The 27345-nt window shown below is 38.0% G+C and overlaps 1 protein-coding gene across 2 annotated transcripts in view; it reads left to right on the forward strand.

The window, feature by feature from the left end:
* NBAS (NBAS subunit of NRZ tethering complex) overlaps positions 1-27345 on the forward strand; it is a 341603-nt gene that overhangs the window by 56082 nt on the left and 258176 nt on the right. For both annotated transcript variants that reach the window (XM_044390391.3, XM_026519115.4), the window contains exons 11-12: positions 4896-4964; positions 16414-16542. In XM_044390391.3, the coding sequence (XP_044246326.3) occupies positions 4896-4964; positions 16414-16542 (198 nt within the window). The remainder of the gene's footprint in view (positions 1-4895; positions 4965-16413; positions 16543-27345) is intronic.

Consider the following 27345-nt stretch of genomic DNA (forward strand, 5'->3'; position numbering starts at 1 on the left):
CTCTTGTGCTTTCACTCACTGAAGTACTGGAATCTGCTTTGCTATGGTCCTTCCCTCTCCAGCTGAAGCTCCGGGATTGCAGTCTCTTATAAGAAAATTGCCTGTGCACTGACAGAATAAGTGGGGAAAAACATTAAATTGCAAATTGAATGCTTGGCTATATGATTAATTTCTTCAAATGCCGCAAGTGTATTTTAATTACGTTAGTGGCTCTTAAATGTGTCTTGCCGCTAAACTTACAGTCATTCTACATAGCCTGCCCCTGCCTCGAAGTCATTTGAATTACAGGATTAGCTCCTTTTGTCAGGTGGCAGATATTGTCCTCATTGAACTTGTTTGTTTAAGGTTGCTATTGTGTTGGGGTGGGTATTGACGAAAAAATGCTACTGACACATGCATTTTAGTCTCTCACAAGGCTGCTAGGTTGTAAAAAGAGACTATGCAAGATTCAATATGTGCATTGACCAAAGTTTCCAAATTGACGTGAGATAGTTTTATTTATTCATTTGTTTAACATTGAATCACTGCTCCGGGTATTAGGAATAGGAAGGTAGCATCCCTCAAGGGGTTTTACTGTATTGGAGGATATAGCTGTGTCCACGAGTAAGGACAATAAGCTGTAATAAATAGCAGGTTTGAATTCAGTAACTGCAAGAAACGAAAGGACCCAGACTTGGGAGTCGGAAGTCTGGGATTGTAATTCTAGTTCATCACTTGCGTAGTAAGGCTTTTGACCCAATCAAACGAGCTAAAACATGTGAAGGTCCTTGGTAAACCATAAAATGATTATAGTGTTCATTATTATTATCTGTTTGTATTTTTAAGATCAGAATTTTACAAAATATATAAAAAATGAACAAAACTAATCTTTATGTTGTTGCTGCTTTTTGGGTAAAGGATGTTTTTGAGGAAAGAACACAGGCTTTTTGGAATCCCGTTTCCCTGAGAAATCCCATTTTCCTCAGAAAATAGACATCATCAGAGGAATATTTCCATAAGATCCCACGCCCTTCCTGCATCTCTGTCTCAGTACCTTTTCTCTGGTTTTTACAGACGAACTGTCCTTGTGCCAGCTAAGGCCAACCCATCTGGTTTGTCCACCAGATCTCACACTCTTGCTTATTGAAGGATATTTTTCCCGCATCATGAATTTTGCTGTCGATTAGATTTACTGGCATACAACATACTTTTATTTTTCCATCATAAAAACCATTTTGTTTCATTTGGTTTGGGGGATTTAATCCCACTAAATCCTGTTACCACCCCCATTTCTTTCCCTTTCTTCAGCATGTTCAAGAGCTATCTATATTTGTTTGCACTTCATCTTTCTTTTCTCTCTTGAATTCAAATTCACTTGGGGATTTACCTCCATCATTTCACTGCAACTATCTTGTTGATGTTATCAGTGCCCTCCAATATTTTACCAGTTTATCAGTTTTATTGGTTCCTTCCTTCCTTCCTTCCTTCCTTCCTTCCTTCCTTCCTTCCTTCCTAAAAAGATTTTTATTTGAGAGAGAGAGGGCAGAGTGAGTGAGAAAGAACATGGTAGGGGGAGAGGGAGAAGCAGGCTCCCTGGGAGCCCCATACTGGGCTCCATCCCAGGACCCCAGGATCATGACCTGAGCCGAAGACAGATGCTTAACCGACTGAGCCACCCAGGTACCCCATTTGTATTCTTTAATCCCTACTAATTGGTTTTATAAAAATCAGTTTATTTTCCTTTTTCGCTTTCTGTTCTCTTCCCTTTTTAAATTATATTATTGCTACTTTGACAAAACATGTAATATTTGCACATTAGTTTCTACCCTCATCCTCATCTTTAGTCTTTGATGTCCATTTCTCTTTCAGAATGCTGTTACTTCTTCTTTTTTTCTTTTTTAAGATTTTATTTATTTGACAGAGACACAGTGGGAGAGTGAACACAAGCAGAGGGAGTGGGAGAGGGAGAAGCAGGCTCCCCACTGAGCAGGGAGCCTGATGTGGGGCTCGATCCCAGGACCCTGGGATCATGACCTGAGCAGAAGGCAGACGCTTAACGACTGAACCACCCAGGCGCCCCAGAATGCTGTTACTTCTTTTGTTGAAGTGTTCCCAGTCATCTCTTGGTTGGATGAAATTATCTTCTACTAGATGTGATTTGTTTTTGTTTTTTAAAATTTTATTTTTTAGTAATCTCTACACCCAGTGTGGGGCTCGAACTCAGGGCCCTGAGAGCAAGAGCTGCATGCTCTACTGGCTGAGCCAGCCAGGCTCCTCTTCTTTTAGTAGATGTTTTAAGAAAGCCTCATAGGTAGAGTTCCTTAAGTTCTTGTATGTTCAAAATTGTTTTCCATAGCCTGGATATTTGAAGGAAAACATGTCTGGATATAAAATGCTTAGTTTCCCATTTCTTTCATTGAACTAAAAAAAAAAAAAAAGCCACTACTCTGTTGTTGCTTTGCTTTGTCTGTGGAATTTGAAAATTCTCACTTAAGTTAAATAATTTTCCCTACAAAGGGAAACGTAGAAATAACATACAAATGTTATGTGGTCATTTTGCTTAGAGTGCCTTGAGGATTTTCGTTATCTGTGTGTGAAATTTAGTAGCTTTCCTGGGGTTGATTTTTTTGGGTTAATTTTCTCAGGTATACCATTGGCTCTTTCAGTATATACATTCAGATCTTTTTCAGTTTCTGGCAAGCTTTCTTCGGTTGTACTTTTGACAGTGTTTTTAGATAGATGTCAGATCCCTTTGCTACCTTCCCTTGTCTGTCCTTCCCGGGTCCTGCATTATTTTTACAGTCTGCTTTTGCTCACCACCAGGCCTTGTAGTGGGTGTCATGGGCACATGGAAGTTGGCAGGAGCAGTGGAGATGACACCTGGGATTTGGTGATTTTTGTTTTTCTACTTAAAATTATTTTGAGGTTTGGGTTATCTTCTGTCTTCAAGTTAAGTTGAGGACTTTTTTTTTTTTTAAGATTTTTAAAAAAAACTCATTAATTGAGTTGGAGGGACACAGAGAGAGGGAGAAGCAGGCTGCCCGCTGAGCAGGGAGCCCAATTCAGGGCTCGATCCCAGGACCCTGGAATCATGACCTGAGCCGAAGGCAGATGCCCAACTGACTGAGCCACCCAGGTGCCCCTGAGGGCATGGTTTTCGTGTAGATTCTCCCTCCTTTTTTCTTTTCTTTTCTTTTCTTTTCTTTTCTTTTCTTTTCTTTTCTTTTCTTTTCTTTTCCCTCCCCTCCCCTCCCCTCCCCTCCCCTCCCTTCCCCTCCCCTCCTCTTCCCTTCCCTTCCCTTCTCTTCTCCAGGTAATCTCTACACCCAACATGGGGCTTGAACTCATGACCCTGGGATCAACGGTTGCATGCTCTACTGACTGAGCCAGCCAGGCACTTCATATTTTCCCTTCTTGTTCTTTTTTGTTGGAGGAAATAGTGGGAGATATGGAGCCATCACTAATGGCTTTAGCTACTCAGAAGTTCTGGTAGAAAAATTTTTAACCTCAACAAAACAGTACTTCTCTTTGCCTTTTTCTCTTAAGGAAAAATTCATATACTATAAAATGAACCATTAACCATCTTAAAGTATACAATTCACTTGCATTGAGTACATTCATTGTGTTGTGCAACCATTACCAGAATCTAGTTCCAGGATATTCTCATCACCCCAAAAGGAAACCTCATACCTATTAATTAAATTGTCACTCCCTGTTCTTGCTCCTTCCAGCTCTTGGCAGCCACTAGTCTGTTCTGTTTCCGTGGATTTGCCTGTTTGGTTTCATATAAATGGTATCATGCAATGTGTGGCCTTTTGTATCTGGTTTCTTTGAGTCAGCATCCTATTTTGGAGGTCGTGCTAGTTGTAGCATGTGTCAGTGCTTCGTCCCTTTTAGACTGCACACTATTCCGTTGTGTGGGTGTACTACATTTCGTTCACTCTTTCTTTATTGGTCATTTGAGTTGTTTCCACTTAATAGTATTTTATGAACATTTGTTTGGTACAAGTATTTGTTTGAATACCTGTTTTTGATTCTTTTGGGTATATACTTAAGTTGGAATGGCTGGTCAAATGGTAATTTTATGTTTAGCTTTTTGAGGAAGAGTCAAACTTTTCCCAGCAGCTGTACCATCTTACATTCCCTTAATAGTGTACTAAATTCTCTGCATCTTCAATAAAACTTGTTTTCCATTTCTTAAATAATTCCCTTCTCCCCCTCTTGCTTTTATAAATGTATCTCTTAAATCTAAAATAAATAATCTTGTGTCATATTATTTCAAATACTGGTTTCTAATTTTTTTTTTTAAATATTTTTCAAGTACAGGATCAATTCCTTAATGAATGAAATTTTTACTGGAAATTTTGACTTTTCCATAATGATGGTAGGATAAAAATGATAACCTGGGGAATATCATTTGAGAAGAGCTTGAGTGACTTCTAATTTGCATAGATTGTAATAGACTTGTTATGTGTGTATTTAAAAAACAAAACATTTGAGTATGGGTGTATGTTGACAGATTTACCACTTGGATTTTTTTTTTCCCCAAATAGAGTGTCACCAAGATCTTGGATACCTGTTGATGATTTTCTCAATTATTTCTTTTTTTTTAAAAAAAGTATTTATTTATTTATTTGTCAGAGAGAGAGCAAGCCCACGAGCAGGAAGCGGGGCCGGAGGGAGAGGGAGAAGCAGACTCTCTACTGAGCAGGGAGCGTAACGTGGGGCTCTATCTCAGGACCCTGAGATCATGACCTGAGCTCAGACGTTTAACTGACTGAGCCACCCAGGCACCCCTATTTTCTCAACTATTAAAATACTAGGTCTGCTATAGTTTGCATTTCATGATAAAAGAATTTTTACAGTGGAAAGCATTCCATTAATTTTTCTTTGTATGATGTGCATTTATTTTGTAGGTACCAAAGACATTGGGATTATTAAGGATGTTAAGTGTCAAGTTTTATAGTCGCCCGGGACAAGAACAGGTAACTCACAAGCTTACCTTTGGGCTTCTCAGATATTTTCACCCAAAGTACCTTTAAAGGACCATTGAATGAACCTTGAATGTTATAGGTCTGCATCTGGATGTGCTCTCTTAATTGTACTCTATGGGGGCATATACATAAGTAAACATTCATGGAACTATTCACTGAAATTTGTGTGTTTTACTATACATTATCTCAATAAAGGAACTTAAAAAAGTAAAGAATGAACCAGTCCTCGTTAGTCTGGGAATGTAAGCCAAAGAAATCTCCTGGAATCATTATACGATTGAAGTTGCTCGTTTTATCTTGTGAATTTTGTATCCTTGTCCACAGTATATACTTTTCAGTTTGTTTGAATTAAAAAAAAATCTGAGATTATTGAAGCTCCCAGAAGAAACAAGCCATGTTGATTCTGAGCTTCAGGTACTGTTGTTATACTGTTTTCCTCAGTAAGAGATGTGTGGATCCGTGGCAAGGATGTTTGTTGGTTTCATCCTAATGTGAGTGAGATACTCAGGAGCTCTTCTGCAGGAGATGGTTCTATTCACTCTCTGTCCTGCTCTCACCGAGTCTTGGCCCGCGTGGAGACATCGGATCATTCCCTTCCTGTTTTTGGGAGAACCAAACAACCTCATTTTTTTGTTTCTTCAATTTGTTTACTAACTCAAAGGACATTAAAAGAAAATAACAGAAATCGTAGGAAATAAGATGAGCATTTGGTTGCTGCATTTGTATTTAATATATTTAAAAATTTGAGTTTGAGTTCTTTCTCTGCCACTGACGTCAGCTAAATTTTGTGTTCTGGATTGGTTTGGCATTCTGTCTGTAGAAGCGAACAGTACCACTACTGTTTATGTCTGGAAAGTCACTTTCATGTTGAACCCCTGTATGTTCGTGCTGTTTTCCAGTTAGCATTCTCTTCAGTCATTTCCTGGAGTTTGTTTTCATTTTGCAGATTGAAGAAACATATGGAAGATCAAGTGACTTGGCCTCTGCCATGCACTTGGTTTTTTCTAATTTACTCTGACGCCTCTGTTGGTCTGTTACCATTTTAGTGCACAAGAGCGTTACTCTGCTTTTTCTCCCTGTATCCTTTCCCCATTCTCCTTAATACTATTTAAATTACTATCTTTTTGTTTTTTCAAATTTTTATTTAACTTCTAGTTAGTTAACATACAGTGCAGTGTTGGTTTCAGGAGTAGAATCTACTTCCAAGTTACTATCTTTAACAAATTTTAAAGGGCTCACTGTGTTTTTTTTTTTTTTTTTTGTTGACTATAATAAAGCAATAATATGTCATGTAAGTGTTTATTCATTTTTTTTAGTCAGTCAGCAAACACTGCGTTTGGGCCCAGGCGTAATGTTAGAGCTGAGAATAAACAGGCGAATAAAATGCATCGTATTTCCTCAAGGAGCCCTCGGGGTAGTGGCGGAGGCGGTTATAGAAGCAGTTGTGAGACAACACAATATTACACATTTCATAACCCCTTCTGTAACATCATATGAAGGACCACTGAGGTGCAGAAGAGCCAGCCTTTCATTCTGGAATGGAGACTTGATTTGGAAGTGAGAGTTCCTCATGCAGAAGGAGGAACTCCGGACATTTCCAGGCTGACAGCAGCGTGTGCCAAGTTCAGGAAGGGTCTAGAGTAGCGCTGGGATCCGGTTTGCTGGGCTGCAGGATCCATGGACGCTTGTTTGTATTCTGTGTTTATTTCACTTGGACCAGTATAGTTGTAGTATATTTAGAACAAGAATTATTTGGGGATTGCTATTCATGCTTCTCCTTTGTATTATATTCTGGGTAATTATTAGATTCTGTGTTTATTAGTTGATTTGGGTTATTAATAGGCAAATGTAACTCTGTTCAATCAGTATAGAAAAAAGACCTTTTTTAAAAAAACTTTCTTACCACCTGGGAGCTCCAGTTGTGTGTTGCCTCGACCCTGCTATTGGCAGTTCTTTTGTGTGGAACTCGGCTCTTTTTCCTTAATCAGAGTATCCTCTGTGATTAAGCACAAGGGAGAAGCAAACAACTCATTTCCTTATATCTTGGTCTGTCTTAATGGCACATTGTACCAGAATCCTTAAAAAGACGTTATGAAATTAGTATTCTAAAATCAATGCCTTCAGTAAATATCTGAATGTTATGCGATGCCTGATTTGTACCTAATGGTTCCCAGCCCAGAAATAATTATAGGCCATAGATTTTTTGTGCTGTAATTGTAGAGCTGAAAGGCCTCATATGGGTTATCTAATAATTCATTGTTATTGTGAATGCTTTCTAGCTTACATGTACTTTCACATGATCTCCCAAGAAGCTTGCATTACTGGCATTATGATGCCTATTTTATTTTAATTCAAATATAGTTAACATAGAGTGTTGTATTATTTCAGGTGTACAATATAACGATTCAGCAACGTTATCTATTACTCTGCGCTCATTATCAGTGGACTCTTTATCCCCTTCACCTATTTCACCCATTTCCTGCCTCTCCACCTCCCCTCTGACAGCTGCCAGTTTGCTCTCTGTATTTGAGTCTGTTTTTTTGTCTCTTTTTCTTTGTTTTATTTTTTAAATTCCACATGAGTGAAATCATATAGTCTTTGCCTTTCTCCGACTGACTTATTTCACTTAGCATTATAACCTCTAGGTTCATCCATGTTGTTGCAAACGGCAAGATTTCATCCTTTTTATGGCTGAGTAATATTCCATCATTTATCATATACCACACCTTTATCCATTCGTGTATGGATGGACACTTGGGTTAGGTCCATAATTTGGCTGTTGTAAATAATGCTGCAATAAACATAGAGGTGCATATATCTCTTTGAATTAGTGTTTTCATTTTCTTTGGGTGAATACCCAGTAGTGGAATAACTGTTTCACATGGTAATTCTATTTTTAATTTTTTGAGGAACTTCCATACAGTTTTCCACGGTGCCTGCACCAGCTTGCATTCCCACCAACAGTGCACGAGGGTTCCTTTTTCTCCACATCCTTGCCAACACTTGGTATTTCTTATGTTTTTGATTTTAGCTATTCTGACAGATGTGAGGTGACATTGTGGTTTTGATTTGCATTTCTCTGAAGATTAGTGATGTTGAGCACCTTTTCTGATCTTCTTTGAAAAAATGTCTTTTCATGTCCTCTGTTCTTTTTTTTTTTCTTAGTTATTTTTTTTGTTTTTTAAAGTAGGCTCCATGCCTAATGTGGAGCCCAGTGCAGAGCTTGAACTCATTACCCTGAGATCAAGATCTGAGCTGAGATTGAGAGTTGGATGCTTAACCAACTGAGCCACCCAGGCACCCTGATCTGTTAATTTTTAACTTTTTTTTTTTTAAGGTGTCGAGTTGTGTAAGTTCTTTCTTTTTTCTTTTTTTAATGGTTTTATTTATTTTTAGAGAGAGAGTGAGAGTTGTGTGTATGAGCAGGGAGGGGGGAGGGAGAGAGAATCTGAAACAGACTCTGTGCTGAACGCAGAGCCTAAGGTGGGGCTCGATCTCATGACCCTGTGATCATGACTTGAACCAAAATCAAGAGTTGGACACTTGACCAGTTGAGCCATCCAGGCACCTCTCTAAGTTCTTTATTTTTTATATTAGCCTCCTATTGGATATATAATTTTCAATTATCTTCTTCCATTCAGTAGATTTTGTTTTGTTGGTAGTTTCCTTTGCTGTACAAAACTTTTTGTTTTGGTGTGGTCCCAGTAGTTTAGTTTAGTTTAGTTTGTTTGTTTCCCTTGCCAAAGTATGTCTAGAAAAATGTTTCTATGGCAGATTTCAAAGAGATTATTGCCTGTTTTCTTCGAGAAATTTTATGGTTTCAGGTCTCACATTTAAGTCCTTAATACATTTTGAGTTTATTTTTGTGTGTGGTGTAAGAAAGTTGTCCAGTTTCATTCTTTTGCATGTAGCTGTCTCGTTTTCCCAGCACCATTTGTTGAAGAGACCATTTCCCCCATTGTATATTCTTGCCTCCGTTGTCGTAGGTTAATTGACCATAAAAGCACCAAAAAGGGTCATTTCTGTGCTCTCTCCTCCATTGATCTCTGTATTTTTTTGTTTTTGTTTTTGTTTTTTTTAGGGGTTTTTTTGGTGCTAGTACCATACTGTTTTGATTTACTATAGCTTTGTGTTGTATCTTGAAATCTGGGATTGTGATACTTCCAGTTTTTTTCTTTTTCAAGGTTGCTTTGGTTATTTGGGGTCTTTTGTGGTTCCATAACAAACTTTGGGATTGTTTGTTCTAGTTCTGTGAAAAATGCCATTGGTATTTTGATAGGGATTGCATTAAATCTGTAGATTGCTTTGGGTAGTGTGGACATTTTCATGATATTCGTTCTCCCAACCCATGAGCATGGGATATCTTTCCATCTGTTTGTGTCATATTCTGTTTTTTTCATCAGTGTGTTATAGTTTTCAGGGTACAGGTCTTTCACTTCCTTGGTTAAGTTTATTCCTAGGGTTTTTTGTTTTTGTTTTTTTGGTGCAATTGTAAATGGGGTTGTTTTCTTAATTTCTCTTTCTGCTACTTTATTATTAGTGTATAGAAATGCAACAGATTTCTGTATATTTTGTATCCTGTGACTTTGCTGAATTCATTTATCAGTTTTAGTAGTTTCTGTGGAGCCTTTAAGTTTTTCTTTTTTTTTTTTTTTTTGAAGATTTTATTTATTTATTTGACAGAGATAGAGACAGCCAGCGAAAGAGGGAACACAAGCAGGGGGAGTGGGAGAGGAAGAAGCAGGCTCATAGTGGAGGAGCCTGATGTGGGGCTCGATCCCAGAATGCCGGGATCACGCCCTGAGCCGAAGGCAGACGCTTAACCACTGTGCCACCCAGGCGCCCCAAGGTTTTCTATATATAATATCATGTCACCTGCAAATAGTAAACATCTTACTTCTTTCTTACCAATGTGGATGCCTTTTATTTCTTGTCTGACTGCTGTGGCTAGGACTTCCAGTACTATGTTGAATAAAAGTGGTGAGAGTGGACATCCTTGTCTTGTTCCTGATCTTAGAGGAAAAGCTCTCTTAGAGGAAAAGTTTTTCGTCATTGACTATGATGTTAGTTGTGGGTTTTTCATATAAGGCCTTTATGTGATTCCAAATAACCAATTGCTGGTTGTCTGGCATATAATATTATCTTTCAAAGAGTATATTAATAATAAAGGCTATTTATAGTTCTTTTATAAATGATATTGGCTTGGAAAACTTTTTTCCCCAATGGCTTTCTCTTTCCTACATACTTCTGCACTGTTGTTGTCCCCCACCTGCTGCCCCCAGGTTTGTTAACCATACTTTTGAGGATGATTGATTGATTTTTTTGGGGGGGGGCAGACTTGTAAACCACAGTGGGCAAGAATATCTACTGAACTGAGATTTTTGTTTTGCTTGCTGCTGGCTCCCCAGAATGTACAATGGTGCTTGACATGTAATATTGTATTACTGAATATGTTTATTCAATAAATAATTGTTGAATGTTGGAAGAGCAGGGCTTATGAATTCACCTTTAAAACTATGTGGTAATTCAGAACATTTTGAGTGTATGCGCTACAGTTCAGTACTTCAATTTTAATATAGCTTGTACATTTGAAAGGTGTAATGAAATAGGAAATCATTCAGTTGTGATTGTTCTATGTAGATGATATGCAGTGGAAGAAAGTTAGGCAATTTAAACTAATCTCAGCACAAAGATCTGATATTTAACATTTAAAAGAATTACTGTCTCAGAAAGGACAGTTAAGTTTTACTGCAGTATTTGAGAGCAGGCACAATTCCACTTTAAATATTGCTGCCAGTAGTAGAAGGCTTTAATTAGTGTTTTTAATTAACAAAGATCAAAAGGACATTTCAGCTAGTGGTTTAATAAATGAGAAATAGAGGTGAAAGTTAAAATCTTGTTCATATTATTAATTTCAGTAGTATTAGTATCACATTTCTATACAAGAGATTCAATAAGGTAAGAGGAAAGTACCTTTTGAAAAGTTTGGAGAAGAGATTTGAGACAAGGAGGTAAATAGAATTGATAATACAGTCAATTAAAAAGGCCATAGATGAATTTCTGGTGGAAGAAGACCATCTACTGTGCAAATGTTCTTTATCAACCAACTTACTTTGTCCGTGTTGCCTACCCAGTGATAGCAACTTAGCAACTTAGTAGTTACTTAGCAAGACTGCCTTTTGGTGGATACTCATGTAATAGAGCAGACTGAAGCAGGTAGTAAGTGATATTCCTCATTTTCTTTCTTGGTTTGCCTCACCTTTATTGAGGTATAATTGTAAGATATTTCAAGTGTACAGTGTGATGATTTGACATATGTATACAACGTGAATGGATTTTCCCCCAATGAATTCACATATCCACTACCTCACATACTTACTTTTTTCTTCCGTGTGTAAGAATGTTTAAGTCCTACTCTATTAGCAAGTTTGTTATAAAATGCAGTGTTATCAAATGTAGTTATCATGTTATACATTAGATCTTCAGAACTTCATCTTATAACTGAAAGTTTCTATCCTTTTACCAACCTTTCCGTACTTCATCCACTCCCCCAGTCTCTGGTAGGCAACTAGTTTCCTACTATCTGTTTCTAGGAGTTTGATTTATTTTTTTTTAAGATTATATATAAGTGGTACCATGCAGTATTTGTCTTTCTGTGTTGGGCATATTTCACGGAGCATAACGCCCTCAAGTTCATCCATGTTGTCACAAATGACAGGATTTCCTTCTTTTTTTAAGTCCAAATGATACTCGCGCGCGTGTGTGTGTGTGTCCACATTCTCACCAGCATTTGATTTGTTCTCTTTTCTTTTTGATGATAGCCATCCTAACATGTGTGAGGTGATACCTCATTGTGGTTTAGATTTCCTTTTCCCTGATGATTAGTTGAGCGCCTCTTCATGTACCTGTTGTCCATTTATATGTCTTTTTGGGAAAAAATATTTTTCAGATTTTTTTTCATTTTTAAATTGGGTTATTTGGGGGTTTTTTGCTATTGAGTTGTTGGAGTCCCTTGTGTATTTTGGATATTAACTTTTTATCAGATATGTGGTTTGTAAATATTTCATAGGTTGTTTTTGCTGTGCAGATGTTTTTAATTTGATGAGTCCTGTTTGTTTAGTTTTGCTTTTTTTTTGACTTTGCTCTTGGTGTTAAATCCAAAAAAAAAAAAAAAAAAAAAAAATCACTGCCAAGACCAGTCAAGGAGCTTATTCCCTGTTTTATTATAGGAGTTTTAGGGTTTCAGGTCTTACGCTCAAGACTTTCATCCAGTTAGAGTAGATTTTAGTATATAGTATACAATAGGGGTCCAGTGGTTATTCGGTTTTTACAATACCATTTATTGAAAGAGTATCCTTTCCCCATTGTGTATTGTTGGCTCCTTTGTTGTAAATTAGTTGGCTGTCTATGCGTGGGTTTATTTCTGGGCTCTCTGTTCTGTTCCATTGATCTTTGTGCCTGTTTTTATGCCAATACAGCACTATTTTGATTACTATAGCTTTGTAACAGCAGTTGAAAATCAGAAAGTATGACCCTTACAGCTTTGTTCCTTCTCAAGATTGCTTTGGCTGCTTGGAGACTTAGGGTCTTTTATGGTACCATACAAATTTTAGGATTATTTTTTCTATTTCTGTGGAAAATGCCATTTGAATTTTGGTAAGGATTGCATTGAATCTACAGATCACTTTGGACACTATGAACATTTTAACAGACTTATTTCAATCCATGAACGTGGACTATCTTTCCATTTATTTGTATTCAATTTCTTTGATCAATGTTTAATGGCTTTTCTTGTACAGAGCTCTCACCTCCTTGGTTACATTTATTCCTAAGTATTTTATTCTTCTTGATGCTGGTGTAACTTGGATTGTTTTCTTAATTTCTCTTTCTGATAGTTCACTGTTAGTGTATAGAAATGCTAGTGGTTTTGTATTTTGATTTTTGTATCCTGCAGTTTTACTGAATTTGTTTATTCTGACAACTTTCTGGTGGAGTCTTTAGGGTTTTCTATATATAATACCATGTCATCTGTAAAGAGACAGTTTTACTTCTTCCTTTCCAGTTTGTGTGCTTTTTATTTATTTTCTTGCCTAATTGCTCTGGCTAGGATTTCTAGTATTATGTTGAATAAAACTGGCAAGAATGGGCTTACTTGTCTTGTTCCTGCTCTCAGAGAAAAAGCTTTCTGCTTTTCACTGCCAAGTTATATATTCTTGACCACCATTGCAACTGTTGTAATGATTAAAATAAACATAACATTCATATTTGAGGAATATGAAAGAAATTCAGACACATTTTAACTGAAGTGAAAATTATGGCTGAATTTTATTGCTTTTGGAGCTACTTAATTCAAATAAATAAGACAAGTGAAAGATTATTATTCACTTATGCTGAGAAATCTTAATACAATATGAGGAATTATGGTTTGAAGGTTTGAGGTTTAATTTTATTGTGATGTGCAGTTGATTGAGAAGCCATTTCCTCTTATTTCCAGAGCACACACTCTGAAATTCTCTCCCTGGCCAACCAAGAAGCATTCAGACTTCTAAATACTGCAGACTCTGTTCACAGAATTTAGCCTGGATTTTCTAACTGTGGCTTTAGATCTTGTGTAACAGTTACTGTCAGGATAATAAATTATTCCCTGAGCCAGAAATACTCAGTGTGCTATAGACACTCAGAAATGTTTCTACAAATAAAAGAGGAGTTTTTATTTCACAAGGAAAACACCGTGTTTCTTTTCTTTTTTTTTTTTTAATGATTTTTTATTATATTATGTTAGTCACCATACAGTACATCCCCGGTTTCCGATGTAAGGCTCAATGATTCATTAGTTCTGTATAACACCCAGTGCACCATGCAATACGTGCCCTCTTTACTACCCATCACCGAAAACACCGTGTTTCTAAAGTAACATAGGTGACTTGTCTATTGCTGACTGGCTATAATTCAATTGCTACTGATAACCGTTATGTTCTCACTGTGCATATATATGAAACTTAAACAGATAACTTGTGACTTTAAAGAAATGTATACTTAATGTATATATATCTCATGTCTAGGATCTGCTTTAAAATACGTCAGGGGAAAAAAAAATTGCCAAGAATATTGTAGTGACTTGGGAAGGATTCCTGAAACAAGTATAGAATGTTGATATTTGTTTATAACCTGGTTGTGGCTATTCATTGTACTATAATTCCTACTTTTGTGTCTGTGTAAGTGCAGATTTCTACAACAAAATGCTTAGGAAAAGGAATGGTAAGTTTGCAGTGTGGATATTATAGGGTCAAATGAAACGAAGGGGATTTAAGAACCCACCAGGTTAAAAGCAAGTGGTAACATTTTAGTTAATATATTTACTGCTTAATGTCTAGAAAGAAAAGAAGGAAGGAAGGGGGGGAGAAAGATTAAAACAAAGGATAATTTAGCATATTCATTCAGTGTTTTCTAGGTCACAATGCTATTGTTAAATTTTTCACATTATTCTGTATACTTTGTTGTTGTTGTTAAAAAGATTCATAAACTTCCTGTTTGCTTTCAAAGCACTTTTAGGAGAGTTGGTTAATGAAGCATTTGTAATACCTGGGAGTGAACGTACAGATCACTCATGACTAATTATGTAGGTGAGGAAAACAGTAAAGTGTACTTGACCATGACTTCTCCCAAGGAGCATGCCTGCAGCTCCTGGAAAGGCTATGGCCCAGGGGAGGGCAGTGATCACGGTGCAGTGGAAGTGACCTGGGTTGGGATGGAAGATGCATCTAGCTCAGGTTCTGTGGTCTGTACTTGAATGACCTACAGCAAGTGTCTTAACCCTTGCAGTCTTCAGTTTCTTTCTCTATAAACTGTCAGTGATGGGGGAAGAGTTCTTCTAGCTAATGAAAATCTATGCTTGTGAGGCTCACGTTACACCAAACTGTGAAGCTTGTTGACCAGAGTTGTGAATGGAAGATGCCAGGCTCTTCATCTTCTCTCCTGACCTCCTTTCCACCACAGAGGAAGGGATGGGGGTATATTTAACATTGTGCTGTTAAGTGCTTTTGCTTTCATTGCTTCTCTTTCCCAGGCTTTTGTGTTTTAATCTTCCTTACATTTAATTCTGGCATTCTGGGCTAGACATGTTATATCCAGTTAAAGAGGAGATTAGAGGATGCTAATCTTTTCATCTGTCTACTCATCCAGCAGTGTTGCTCAGTTTCTGAAATCGTTCTATTTGTTTTTGATGGCTAATATGCCTTAGTCATTGTAGACCTGAGGACTTAAACTCTTGTGTCTGTAGAGACCAGGTAGATAATGTGGTGAATTGAGCCAGGCATACTTTCTCTTTTTTTAGTATAGCCATGTTTAATTTTTACTTCTATAGCTGATACTTAGCCTTAATCTTGGGGCTGTAACCAAGAATGGTGGGGGGTTTGGCTAAGTGGAAATCTTATGAACCTTTTAAAGGTACGTATGCTACCCAATCCCACCTGATTATTGCCATTTGGTGGTGGTGGGCCCTGTGTTGCCAGATTTTCTAAATGTTAAGGACAAATACGGTTGTAGGCTATCATTTTGGGTCTGTTTTATTATTTGTGGGTAAACTACCTTAAACCCTGGTTTTGGTAGATGCATGATGGGCATGAGATGTCCAGTTAGTGTTTGTTCAAGTCTTCTGATTCTGCTTAGGCAATAGGCAGGAGACCTTTCTGCTTGTATGTTTTCGCTTGTGGTATCTGAGCAACCTGGTATTCTCATTGGAAAGAACTGAGAGATTGGATGAGTAGGACTGTGTGCACACTGATGGCCATGTAAAATCCGTGTACTACGAAGTTTCTCTTTTTTGTAGCAACAATTAGATTCCTCAGATTTCCCAGGAAATCTGGAAAATGAACACTTCTAGTGTTCCTCAAATTCAGGAATGCATTTTCCCTCTTGCCTTCTTCTGTTCCTATCACCATTGGACCCTCTTTTCTGCCAACTCTCTCTTCCTCCTTTCCCTTTCCTTTTGTCTACACAACATGAATTTGTGGGCTATCTGTGTGACAGAATATTCCAGACATTGTGTACATACAAAATCTTGTGAAAATGTGGCCCCCAAATTCAGGAAACTCACAATCTGATCAATATCAACCCATGAAAGTTAATGAGAACTCATGGTAATTGATGTGTGATATAAGAGAGTATTTTTATAATGCTCACATATTTGGGTTTTCAGTTATATGTAAATTATAACACTGTAAAAGAGATTAAAAAAAACCCCAAGAACTCCTAAAGGGTAAGAGTCCTGTTTCTTTATGCTGGAGCACATTATGGTGTTATGAAGTTGTTGGAACCCTTAATTATGAGAGATCGTTTATGACATGGCACCCCCTGAAGAGTGTTATTAAATTCTGGAGATTACTTCTATTCAGCTACAAGTTCTTTGATCTGACATTAATGTCCTGTAATTACTATATAGGATGGGATCTTTAAGATGAGCCTTTCTCCAGATGGGACGCTGCTTGCTGCCATTCACTTCTCAGGGAAACTAAGCATCTGGGCCGTCCCATCTCTGAAGCAGCAAGGGGAATGGAATCAAAATGAGCAGGTATGTCTCTTGATCATTATTATTCTAAGAGTGATTCTCGCTTAAGGGTGAGTACTGATAATACTAATTTCATTTGGTTGATATTTTACTGTAGCACACAGCTGTTATTTATTCTCATCATGCCAAAGCTTTAGTTATATTAGAATATTATCATTACAGTAGGATAAATTAAGAATAGAGTAGCACTGTGTACTGACTTTAGTTTGTAGTGCAATACACTCTGTGTACGGAGTGTACTCTGTCCACCAATCTCTCCTCTTTTCTCTCTTTCTCATTATAAAAATACAGAATGGAGGTACTAATTTTGTAGCAACGGTCAACTAATGTGAAGGCTTCAGAGGGTCTAAAAGGGTTACAATTCTTCCCACATCTTGCAACACTCATATAATATTGGGCTTATTTAAGGCTTAAGGCTTGAAGGGAGTTATCTTCTGTTCACTTGAAAGGTAGTGAAGATACAGTCTGTTAATTTTTTAGTGTCTTGAAATGATAGGTTTTAAGAATGGACATTTAGCAACAGATTCAATATGTATTACAATCTAAAATCATGATGGGCAAATAAGGACTGCCCATAAATGCTGTGTATTGTGATAGAGTGAAGATTTAAAGAAAAATCTTCCCAGTTAGATACAACTTATGTTCTAGATCTTTTACTCCTCTGATGACTATTTAGCATTTCAGCACTTAAGGGTTACACTTCCCTATACCCCTCTTCTATAAGAATATCTTGTCACCAACTTTGGTGGATGGTTTTATGATTCCAAGATTGGAGCCTATGCCCCGAATGGTGTGAATGGATTGATGTTTTTTTTTCAGAATGGATTGATGTCTTTTTCAGAATTCTTTTTAATGTCATTTCATCAGTTAAACTGAGCTACTAAAAGAATTTTGAAAAGCAAAGAGTGTTTGTTATTCCCAGAATAGCAGAGGGAAAGAGAAACTGGCTCTACATTTTCTTATACTTTTCACAGACTTAAATTTGTTTTCACTATTCTTCAATTTTTTGTTTTTATACACAAGTTTGGGAAGATTTTTTTCCTTCTAATTCGTACTCACCTTGAATTTAATTTGGTCTCCACATGTCTACTGCACTCTCTCTCACTGGATCTAGGTTTGTTTTAAACAGAAGAGGTGCTCCTCAGTCTTCAACCTCAGTATCTCAGTACAAGAAACATTCTCTCTCTCTCTCTCCAGAATTTACAGCTAGCTTGATTTATATCTTCCTTCTAGAAGTGGAGGGGATCAACTCTAAAACCATTTGTGTAACAAATATAGCTATACACACTCTGTTATTGATCCAAATGGTACCATGTATTTGTCATGGTTATTGACGTATAGTGTTAAACTTGTCATTTGGGAATACCGTGTTCTATTATATGTGTGAGATTTTACATTTGGGTAGTTTTTTTTGAATTTACTAATTTTCTTGAATTATTTCATTCACTTTAGAGATACTGATGAAGTTCAAGGCACACTTAGTGTTTCATTTTGTTAGTATTCCAGATTGGCATGTGTGTGTAGTGCAGAGGCTGTTTAGGCAAAATTCATTAGTGTGCTCTTTCGCTTACTGAAATCCTGGATATCCTTCATGACCTGCAAGGATAAATTGCATTTATTGTAAGTCCCTATTGGTATATATTCAACTTTTTAACTGGTTAGACTTTATTTTGTCATTAGTTGCCAATCAGTATCATAATTAACTACTTTTTAGCTCATTAATATTATTCCTTAGATTTTTGTAATGATTCTATTAAAAGTTAAGAATTGTTTAAAAATCTTGAATAACTAAATGTAAATATCTCAGTAATTTGGAAAATGCCATCAGAAAAGTATGGGGGCAAGAGCGGAGCCTGGGTGGCACAGTCGGTTAAGTGTCCGACTCTTGATTTCGGCTCAGGTCATGATCTCAGGGTCATGAGACTGAGCCCCAAGTCTGGCTCTGCCAGTGTGGAGTTCACTTGTGACTGTTTCTCCCTCTCCCTCTGCTCCTCCCCCACCCTAAAATAAACAATTAAATAAGAGAGAGAGCACGAGAGAGAGAAAGAAAGGAAGGGAGGGAGGAAGGGAGGAAGAGGTTTATGGTGGGAAGAGATGAGTTTGTGCCAGAAGTCGGTCTCCAGTGTTGTCCCAGGGACACTCTCTTGAACTATACCTTGAGAGTGGAGAAGGGCAGTTTGTCAGGGATTGCTCTAGAGGGATCTTTCTGTTGTACTGCAGTGAGCTTCCATCTTGCCTCTTCTAGCTCTGGTTTAGCACCCCCCAAACAGTCTATAGAGACCGTCTATGGATACAGCTTGATTCTCAAGCTAGTTATATCTTTTATTATAAACTGACCAATTTTTAGGGTAAGATATCTGTCTTTTCAGATTGGGTTGCTATGAATTCCTTTGAATGCCTGAGCAAACTAGAGAAAAAAAAAACTGGCTTGAGGGCTCACAATGCTGAAAACCAGGGACCCAGTTGCCATTACCGTGGACATTTTGCAGGCGGTAGATTCCTTTGCTGGAGGAACAGTGGCTTAGTGAGAATGACTGAACCTAATCCTACCTTTATTGTTATTTCTACTGCCGCTCAGCATACCACCTCATTCCGGATTTCATCCCATCTTGGGCTGGTGGCTGCCAGCCCCTCTGGTTTCTTGCTGTAGCTCAGCACATGGAAGAACTATCGCTGAATAGAATAGATTTTGTGCTCCGAGACCCCTGCTCAGTTTAGTCTGAAAAGAAATTTTGTCCGAAGTTGAAAACACAGAAAGAATTTAATTCCATCTAATCTTTTCTTTAAAATTCTAAGATTGTGGTCAAAATGCAAACTGATTTGTTTACCTGTCATCTCTTCTCATCTGATCATAATGCTGCTTCACACTTGCTTCCTGAACTTTCCTCTCCCTGCTCCCTGCTTTTGTCCAACCCTTTCTACTATTTTTTCTGAAACTTTATTCCATGATAAACAAACTCCTATGAGGCTTCATCGTTTTCACAGAAAGAACACTCTGGTTTCTTTTGATACACTCATTTCAGGCTTATGTGGCTCAGTAAGATCACAGTTCATGTAGACAGTATTCTTGTAGCTTTTGCAAAATTTGCTGTAATAATAACCTCAATTATTTATTGAGCACTTATTTTGTCCCAGGGGTACTGAGCAGGTAAGTAGTAGAGTTGAGATTTGGTTTCATCTCTCTCTGACTCTGATGTACATGCTCTTTCCATGACCCTGTGGGAAAATAAATACATTTTTAAAAAAGTAGAAAAAACATATTTATTAGCTTTTTTTAAAATTAGGCTTTATTTATTTGATCTTTAAAAGAATAGAGATAAATCTTTTTCCTCAGTGAATATAACACAGATTTCTTCAGCCTTCTCAGATGTGTTGAACTCTGGAGCCCCAGTTAGTGTATGTCACCAAGAACTGGAGTAAATCATTGACATAGCTTCTCACTGGTAAACCCTTAAGTTTATAATAGATATATACAGTACTTATGATGTGCTGAGAGATTATGTGAGGGTGGTAACTCTTTGTTCAGCAAAAAGAATTTGAACAACTCTACTTTGCTTGAGTCTTTCGCCTATATCCTGGGAGTTCATCACCTTGGATTGGCCATTTTGGGTTTGGATATTACTGTATGAAGGGAGTCATTGAAATCTAGTGTACCATGGTAGGTGCTATAAAGCCTGTATGTAACAGTTCTATGAAGAGTAAGCTGTTAACTATATTCATAATAATAATCATAAAATAAGAGTTCAACTAATTACTGAATCTTTACCAAGTTTCAGAGTAGAAAATGCAGTTAAGTCCCAGTGCTTGCCCTTAAGCTGTTCATAGTCTTGCAAGGGAAATTATAAACAAATCAAGAAAGGAACATGTTAGGGGCGCCTGGGTGGCACAGTGGTTAAGCGTCTGCCTTTGGCTCAGGGCGTGATCCCGGCGTTATGGGATCGAGCCCCACATCAGGCTCTTCCACTGTGAGCCTGCTTCTTCCTCTCCCACTCCCCCTGCTTGTGTTCCCTCTCTCGCTGGCTGTCTGTATCTCTGTCGAATAAATAAATAAAATCTTAAAAAAAAAAAGGAAAGGAAAATGTTAATATTATGAAAAGATAAACTCAGAGGAAGGCCACACAAACCAGTTGGTGGAGTCGGGGGGAAGGATCTTTGGGAGTAAGTAGCGTTTGTGTAGTAAGGCATGGCTGTCCACCCTGAGTGATCGTCACCTATTTCGGTTGCTTCACTACAGTCCTAGTAAGTGACAAATGTTTTCCTATTTTAATAGATGGGACTAATGCTAAAAGAAGTAAACTTGTATCACTGCACGTTAGAATCAAGATTCCGGTTGGGGGGCGCCTGGGTGGCACAGCGGTTGAGCGTCTGCCTTCGGCTCAGGGCGTGATTCCAGCGTTACGGGATCGAGCCCCACATCAGGCTCCTCTGCTATGAGCCTGCTTCTTCCTCTCCCACTCGCCCTGCTTGTGTTCCCTCTCTCGCTGGCTGTTTCTATCTCTATCAAATAAATAAATAAAATCTTTAAAAAAAAAAAAAAAAAAAGATTCCGGTTGGACTCGGGTTCTCTGACCTTGTAGGTTAAGCCTTTCTTTCAGAGTATCTTCTGTAGCCCTTCGGTTGAGAGCTGCTGACTTTGATCTGGGCCAGTTAGGCGCTAGCGATGATATTAACGGAAAACAAGGGAGAGAGTCCATGCAGTTTAGGTGAATGACACCTCCAGAGTTGGCCAGTACATTGTGCTGAGACCCTGGAAACGTGAAACTGTAAATAAGTCATTTACCACATATGTTGATGTCATTTTGTGTCCTCACCGCTGGCTGAGAAACTTAAACAGTGCTCTTTTCTCATTCATCCAGCAATAGTCAAGGGGCCTGGGGTCAGCCAGGTGGGACAAGGCTCTGCCTCTCCTTATGGCTGTTCTAGGAAATGAATAGCCGAGCCAATGAGTTTGAAATAGATTACATGGTAATATGTAGTGTATAGTCAGCTTATCATTTCAGCTAAAACATCGCCTGAGAAGAAACTAATGTTACTGTTGCCTATACAACCTTAGCCTCTTTTACCAAATTGTGACTGCAGCTCATCTGGGGCTTTCTTCATGTAATTCGCTGCTTTATTAGTTTTTCATAATATGCTTTGTGTGATTGAGTATTTTCTTCTTAAAATCCAGTGATTAAAGATAGTTGTGGAAGTGCCTATTCTGATTTACTTCTATCCAGTTTTGAGTTGATTAAATACTTCAGCTTTCATTGTCAATATGAAAATCCATCTGGCTAGAAATCTGTGAGTATTAGGTTTTTGTTCATGTCTGGAATATAGTAAAATTGCTAAAGTGATTTTCATTTCAAACATTTCCCATATGTTATGCTTATATATTTCCGTCTTATTTTTGGCCTTAATTTTTGTCTGAAGACGTTTTATTATTTTTCTATTTGTACTTCCTTAGATGAAATAGAAAAGATAAGTTTCATTTCTCCTACAATTTTATTTGCTCTTTGACACAATAGTAGGTATTGAACAAATTTTGTTAAATGGATCGATCAATGAAGGATAAGTGGGAAGATGACAGTTAATGTGATTAATCTTGATGTAATCCACAGCTGTTTTCACAGCTTCACTCAACTGTGAGCTTCTGGAGAATAGACACTGAGTATACATTCCTTCCATGGGGTCTAATGTAGAGCTTGGCATATTAAATACTAATAAGTGTTTGTGAAATGAAAAAACATTTGACAGGTTGCTTTTATGCTGTTGGAGGCAGGGCCTTCATTAAATTTAGCTTCTAGCTGTTAAAAAGAATCAAAAATTAAATTCCTAAATCTGAAGAAAACATTGCGGTAGCCACGATTGCCTTTCTGTACAAAATCTGTAAGTGTATTCCTTTTTTTTTTTAATGATTTTTTATTATATTATGTTAGTCACCATACAGTACATCCCCGGTTTCCGATGTAAGGCTCTATGATTCATTAGTTGCGTATAACACCCAGTGCACCACGCAATACGTGCCCTCCTTACTACCCATCACCGGTCTATCCCATTCCCCCAACCCCCTCCCCTCTGAGGCCCTCAGTTTGTTTCTCAGAGTCCATAGTCTCTCATGTTTCATTCCCCCTTCTGATTACCCCCCCTTTCTTTATCTCTTTCTTCCCCTACTGATCATCCTAGTTCTTATGTTCCATAGATGAGAGAAATCATAAGATAGTTGTCTTTCTCTGCTTGACTTATTTCACTTAGCATTATCTCCTCCAGTGCCGTCCGTGTTGCAGCAAATGTTGAGAACTCGTTCTTTCTGATAGCTGAGTAATATTCCATTGTATATGTGGACCACAACTTCTTAATCCAGTCATCTGTTGAAGGGCATCTCGGCTCCTTCCACGATTTAGCTATTGTGGACATTGCTGCTATGAACATTGGGGTGCATATGGCCCTTCTCTTCACTAGGTCTGTATCTTTGGGGTAAACACCCAGTAGTGCACTGGCTGGATCATAGGGTAGCTCAATTTTTTTTTTTATTTTAATGGTTTTTTATTATATTATGTTAGTCACCACACAGTACATCCCCGGTTTCCGATGTAAGGCTCGATGATTCATTAGTTGTGTATAACACCCAGTGCACCATGCAATACGTGCCCTCCTTACTACCCATCACCAGCCTATCCCATTCCCCCACCCCCCTCCCCTCTGAAGTCCTCAGTTTGTTTCTCAGAGTCCATAGTCTCTCATGTTTCATTCCCCCTTCTGATTACCCCCCCTTTCTTTATCCCTTTCTTCCCCTACCGATCATCCTAGTTCTTATGTTCCATAGATGAGAGAAATCATAAGATAATTGTCTTTCTCTGCTTGACTTATTTCACTTAGCATTATCTCCTCCAGTGCCATCCATGTTGTAGCAAATGTTGAGAACTCGTTCTTTCTGATAGCTGAGTAATATTCCATTGTATATATGGACCACAACTTCTTAACCCAGTCATCTGTTGAAGGGCATCTCGGCTCCTTCCACGATTTAGCTATTGTGAACATTGCTGCTATGAACATTGGGGTGCATATGGCCCTTCTCTTCACTACGTCTGTATCTTTGGGGTAAATACCCAGTAGTGCAATGGCTGGGTCATAGGGTAGCTCAATTTTTAACTTTTTAAGGGACCTCCACACTGTTTTCCAGAGTGGCTGTACCAACTTGCATTCCCACCAACAATGTAGGAGGGATCCCCTTTCTCCACATCCTCTCCAACAATTGTTGTTTCTTGCCTTGTCTATTTTTGCCATTCTAATTGGCGTAAGGTGGTATCTCAGTGTGGTTTTGATTTGAATTTCCCTGATGGCTAATGATTTTGAACATTTTTTCATGTGTCTGTTAGCCATTTGTATGTCATCATTGGAAAAGTGTCTGTTCATATCTTCTGCCCATTTTTTGATTTGTTTATTTGTTTCTCGTGTATTGAGTTTGAGAAGTTCTTTGTAGATCTTGGATACCAGTCTTTTATCTGTAGTGTCATTTGCAAATATATTCTCCCATTCCGTGGGCTGCCTCTTAGTTTTTCTGACTATTTCCTTGGCTGTGCAGAAACTTTTAATCTTGATGAAGTCCCATAAGTTCATTTTATCTTTTGTTTCTCTTGCCTTTGGGGATATGTCATGAAAAAGGTTGCTTTGGCTGATGTCGTAGAGGTTGCTGCCTATGTTCTCCTCTAGAATTTTGATGGATTCCTGTCTCACATCGAGGTCTTTCATCCATTTGGAGTTTATTTTTGTGTATGGTGTGAGATAGTGGTCAAGTTTCATTCTTTTGCATGTAGCTGTCCAATTTTCCCAGCACCATTTATTGAAGAGACTGTCTTTTTTCCACCGGATGTTTTTTCCTGCTTTATCAAAGATTAGTTGCCCAAAGAGCCGAGGGTCCATTTCTGGGTTCTCTATTCTGTTCCATTGGTCTATGTGTCTGTTTTTGTGCCAGTACCATGCTGTCTTTGTGATCACAGCTTTGTAGTACAGCTCAAAATCCGGCATTGTGATGCCCCCAGCTTTGTTTTTCCTTTTCAGCAGTTCCTTGGAGATTCGGGGCCTTTTCTATTTCCATACAAATTTAAGGACTATTTGTTCCAGGTCTTTGAAAAATGTCCTCGGTATTTTGATCGGGATAGCATTGAAAGTGTAGATTGCTCTGGGTAGCATGGACATTTTAACTATGTTAATTCTTCCGATCCATGAGCATGGAATATCTTTCCATCTTTTTATGTCTTCCTCAATGTCTTTCAAGAGTGATTTATAGTTTCTAGAATATAGGTCCTTTACGTCTCTGGTTAAGTGAATTCCAAGGTAACGTATGGTTTTTGGTGCTATTGTAAATGGGATGGATTCCCTAATTTCTCTTTCTTCGGTCTCGTTATTCGTGTATAGAAATGCAACTGATTTCTGGGCATTGATTTTGTATCCCGCCACATTATTGAATTGCTCTATAACTTCTAATAGTTTGGGAGTGGATTCTTTTGGGTTTTCCATATAGAGTATCATGTCATCTGCGAAGAGAGACATTTTGACTTCTTCTTTGCCGATTTGGATACCTTTGATCCCTTTTTGTCGTCTGATTGTGTTGCGAGGACTTCTAGTACTATGTTGAATAATAGTGGCGAGAGTGGGCATCATTGTCGTGTTCCTGATCTTAAGGGAAAGGCTTCCAGCTTTTCCCCATTGAGAATAATATTTGCAGTAGGCTTTTCATAGATGGTTTTTATGAGATTGAGAAATGTACCCTCTATCCCTACACTCTGAAGGATTTTAATCAGGAAAGGATGCTGTATTTTGTCAAATGCTTTTTCGGCATCAATCGAGAGGATCATATGGTTCCTGAGTCTTTTCTTGTTGATATGATGTATCATGCTGATTGATTTGCGAATATTGAACCACGCTTGCATCCCAGGTATGAATCCCACTTGATCATGATGGATAATCCTTTTAATGTACTGTTGGATTCTATTAGCCAGGATGTTGTTGAGGATTTTGGCGTCCATATTCATTAGGGAAATCGGTCTGTAATTCTCCTTTTTGAGGGCGTCTTTGCCTGGTTTGGGGATCAAGGTAATATTGGCCTCATAGAATGAGTTTGGTAGCTTTCCTTCTGTTTCTATTTTTTGAAATAGCTTTAGGAGAATAGGTATTATTTCTTCTTTGAATGTTTGGTAGAATTCCCCAGGAAAACCATCCGGGCCTGGAGTTTTGTTATTTGGAAGGTTGTTTATCACTGACTCAATTTCTTCATAATTAATTGGTCTGCTTAAAAAATCAGTTTCTTCCTGTTTCAATCTTGGTAGTTTATAGGTTTCCAGGAAGGATTCCATCTCTTCCAGATTGCTTAGTTTATTTTCATATAGCTGTTGATAAAAATTTCTGATAGTCCTTCCAATTTCAATGGTGTTCGTCATGACCTCTCCTTTTTCATTCATAATTTTAATAATCTGGGTCCTTTCTCTTTTCTTTTGGATAAGTCTTGCCAGTGGTCTGTCAATTTTATTGATTCTCTCAAAGAACCAGCTTCTAGTCCTGTTGATCTGCTCTACTGTACTTCTGGTTTCTGATTGATTGATTTCTGCTCAAATTTTGGTCAACTGCTTCCTCATGAGTGGATTAGGCCTGTCCCTCTGTTGCTGTTCCAGCTTCTTGAGGTGAGAATGTAAAAACTGCATTTTAGATTTTTCTATTCTTTTGAATGAGGCTTGGATGGCTATGTATTTCCCCCTTAGGACTGCCTTTGCAGTATCCCATAGGTTTTGGACCATTGTGTTTTCATTCTCGTTGGTCTCCATAAATTGTTTAATTTGATTTTTGACTTCCTGGTTTATCGAGTCATTCCTGAGCAGGATGGTTCTTAGTCTCCAAGTGTTTGAGTTTCTTCCAAATTTTTCCTTGTGGTTGAGTTCCAATTTCAGAGTGTTGTGGTCTGAGAATATGCAGGGGATAATTTCAGTCTTTTGGTATCAGTTGAGACCTGTTTTGTGTCCCAGAACGTGGTCTATTCTTGAGAATGTTCCATGGGCATTAGAATAGAATGAGTGTTCTTTGGTTCTGGGGTGTAGTGTTCTATATATATCTATGAGGTCCAACTCGTCAAGTATGGCATTCAAAGCCTTTGATTCTTTGCTTAGTTTTTGCCAGGGTGTTCTGTCTATTTCTGATAGTGGAGTGTTGAGGTCCCCTACTATTAATGTATTTTTATCTATATGTCTCTCTATTCTGGTTAAGAGTTGGCTTGTGTATCTTGCTGCTCCCCTGTTGGGGGCATATATATTTATAATTGTCATATCCACTTGTTGAATACTTCCTTTAAGAATAATATAGTGCCCTTCTGCATCTCTAACTATAGTCTCTAGTTTAAAATCCAATCTATCTGATACGAGAATTGCTACCCCAGCTTTCTTTTGAGGTCCATTTGCGTGAAAGATGGTACTCCATCCCCTTACTCTCAGTCTGAATGCATCTTTGGGTTCGAAATGAGTCTCTTGTAGACAGCAAATGGATGGGTCATTTCTTTTTATCCAATCTGCAACCCTGTGGCGCTTATGGGAGCATTTAAGCCATTCATCTTGAGACTGAATACTGAGAGATACGATTTTAATGATGCCATGTTGCCAGTAAAATCTTTGTATTGGTTGTGACTTTCTGTTCTGTATCACTCTTGGGGCCTTTTTACCTTTATAGAACCCCCCTTAATATCTCCTGTAGGGCTGGTTTCGTGGTTACGAAATTGGTCAATGACTGGCGATTCTGAAATGTCTTTATATCTCCATCAATTCTGAATGACAGCCTTGCTGG

This window comes from Ursus arctos, unplaced genomic scaffold (genome assembly GCF_023065955.2).
Source record: "Ursus arctos isolate Adak ecotype North America unplaced genomic scaffold, UrsArc2.0 scaffold_8, whole genome shotgun sequence".
In the NCBI taxonomy this organism is placed as follows: Eukaryota; Metazoa; Chordata; class Mammalia; order Carnivora; family Ursidae; genus Ursus; species Ursus arctos.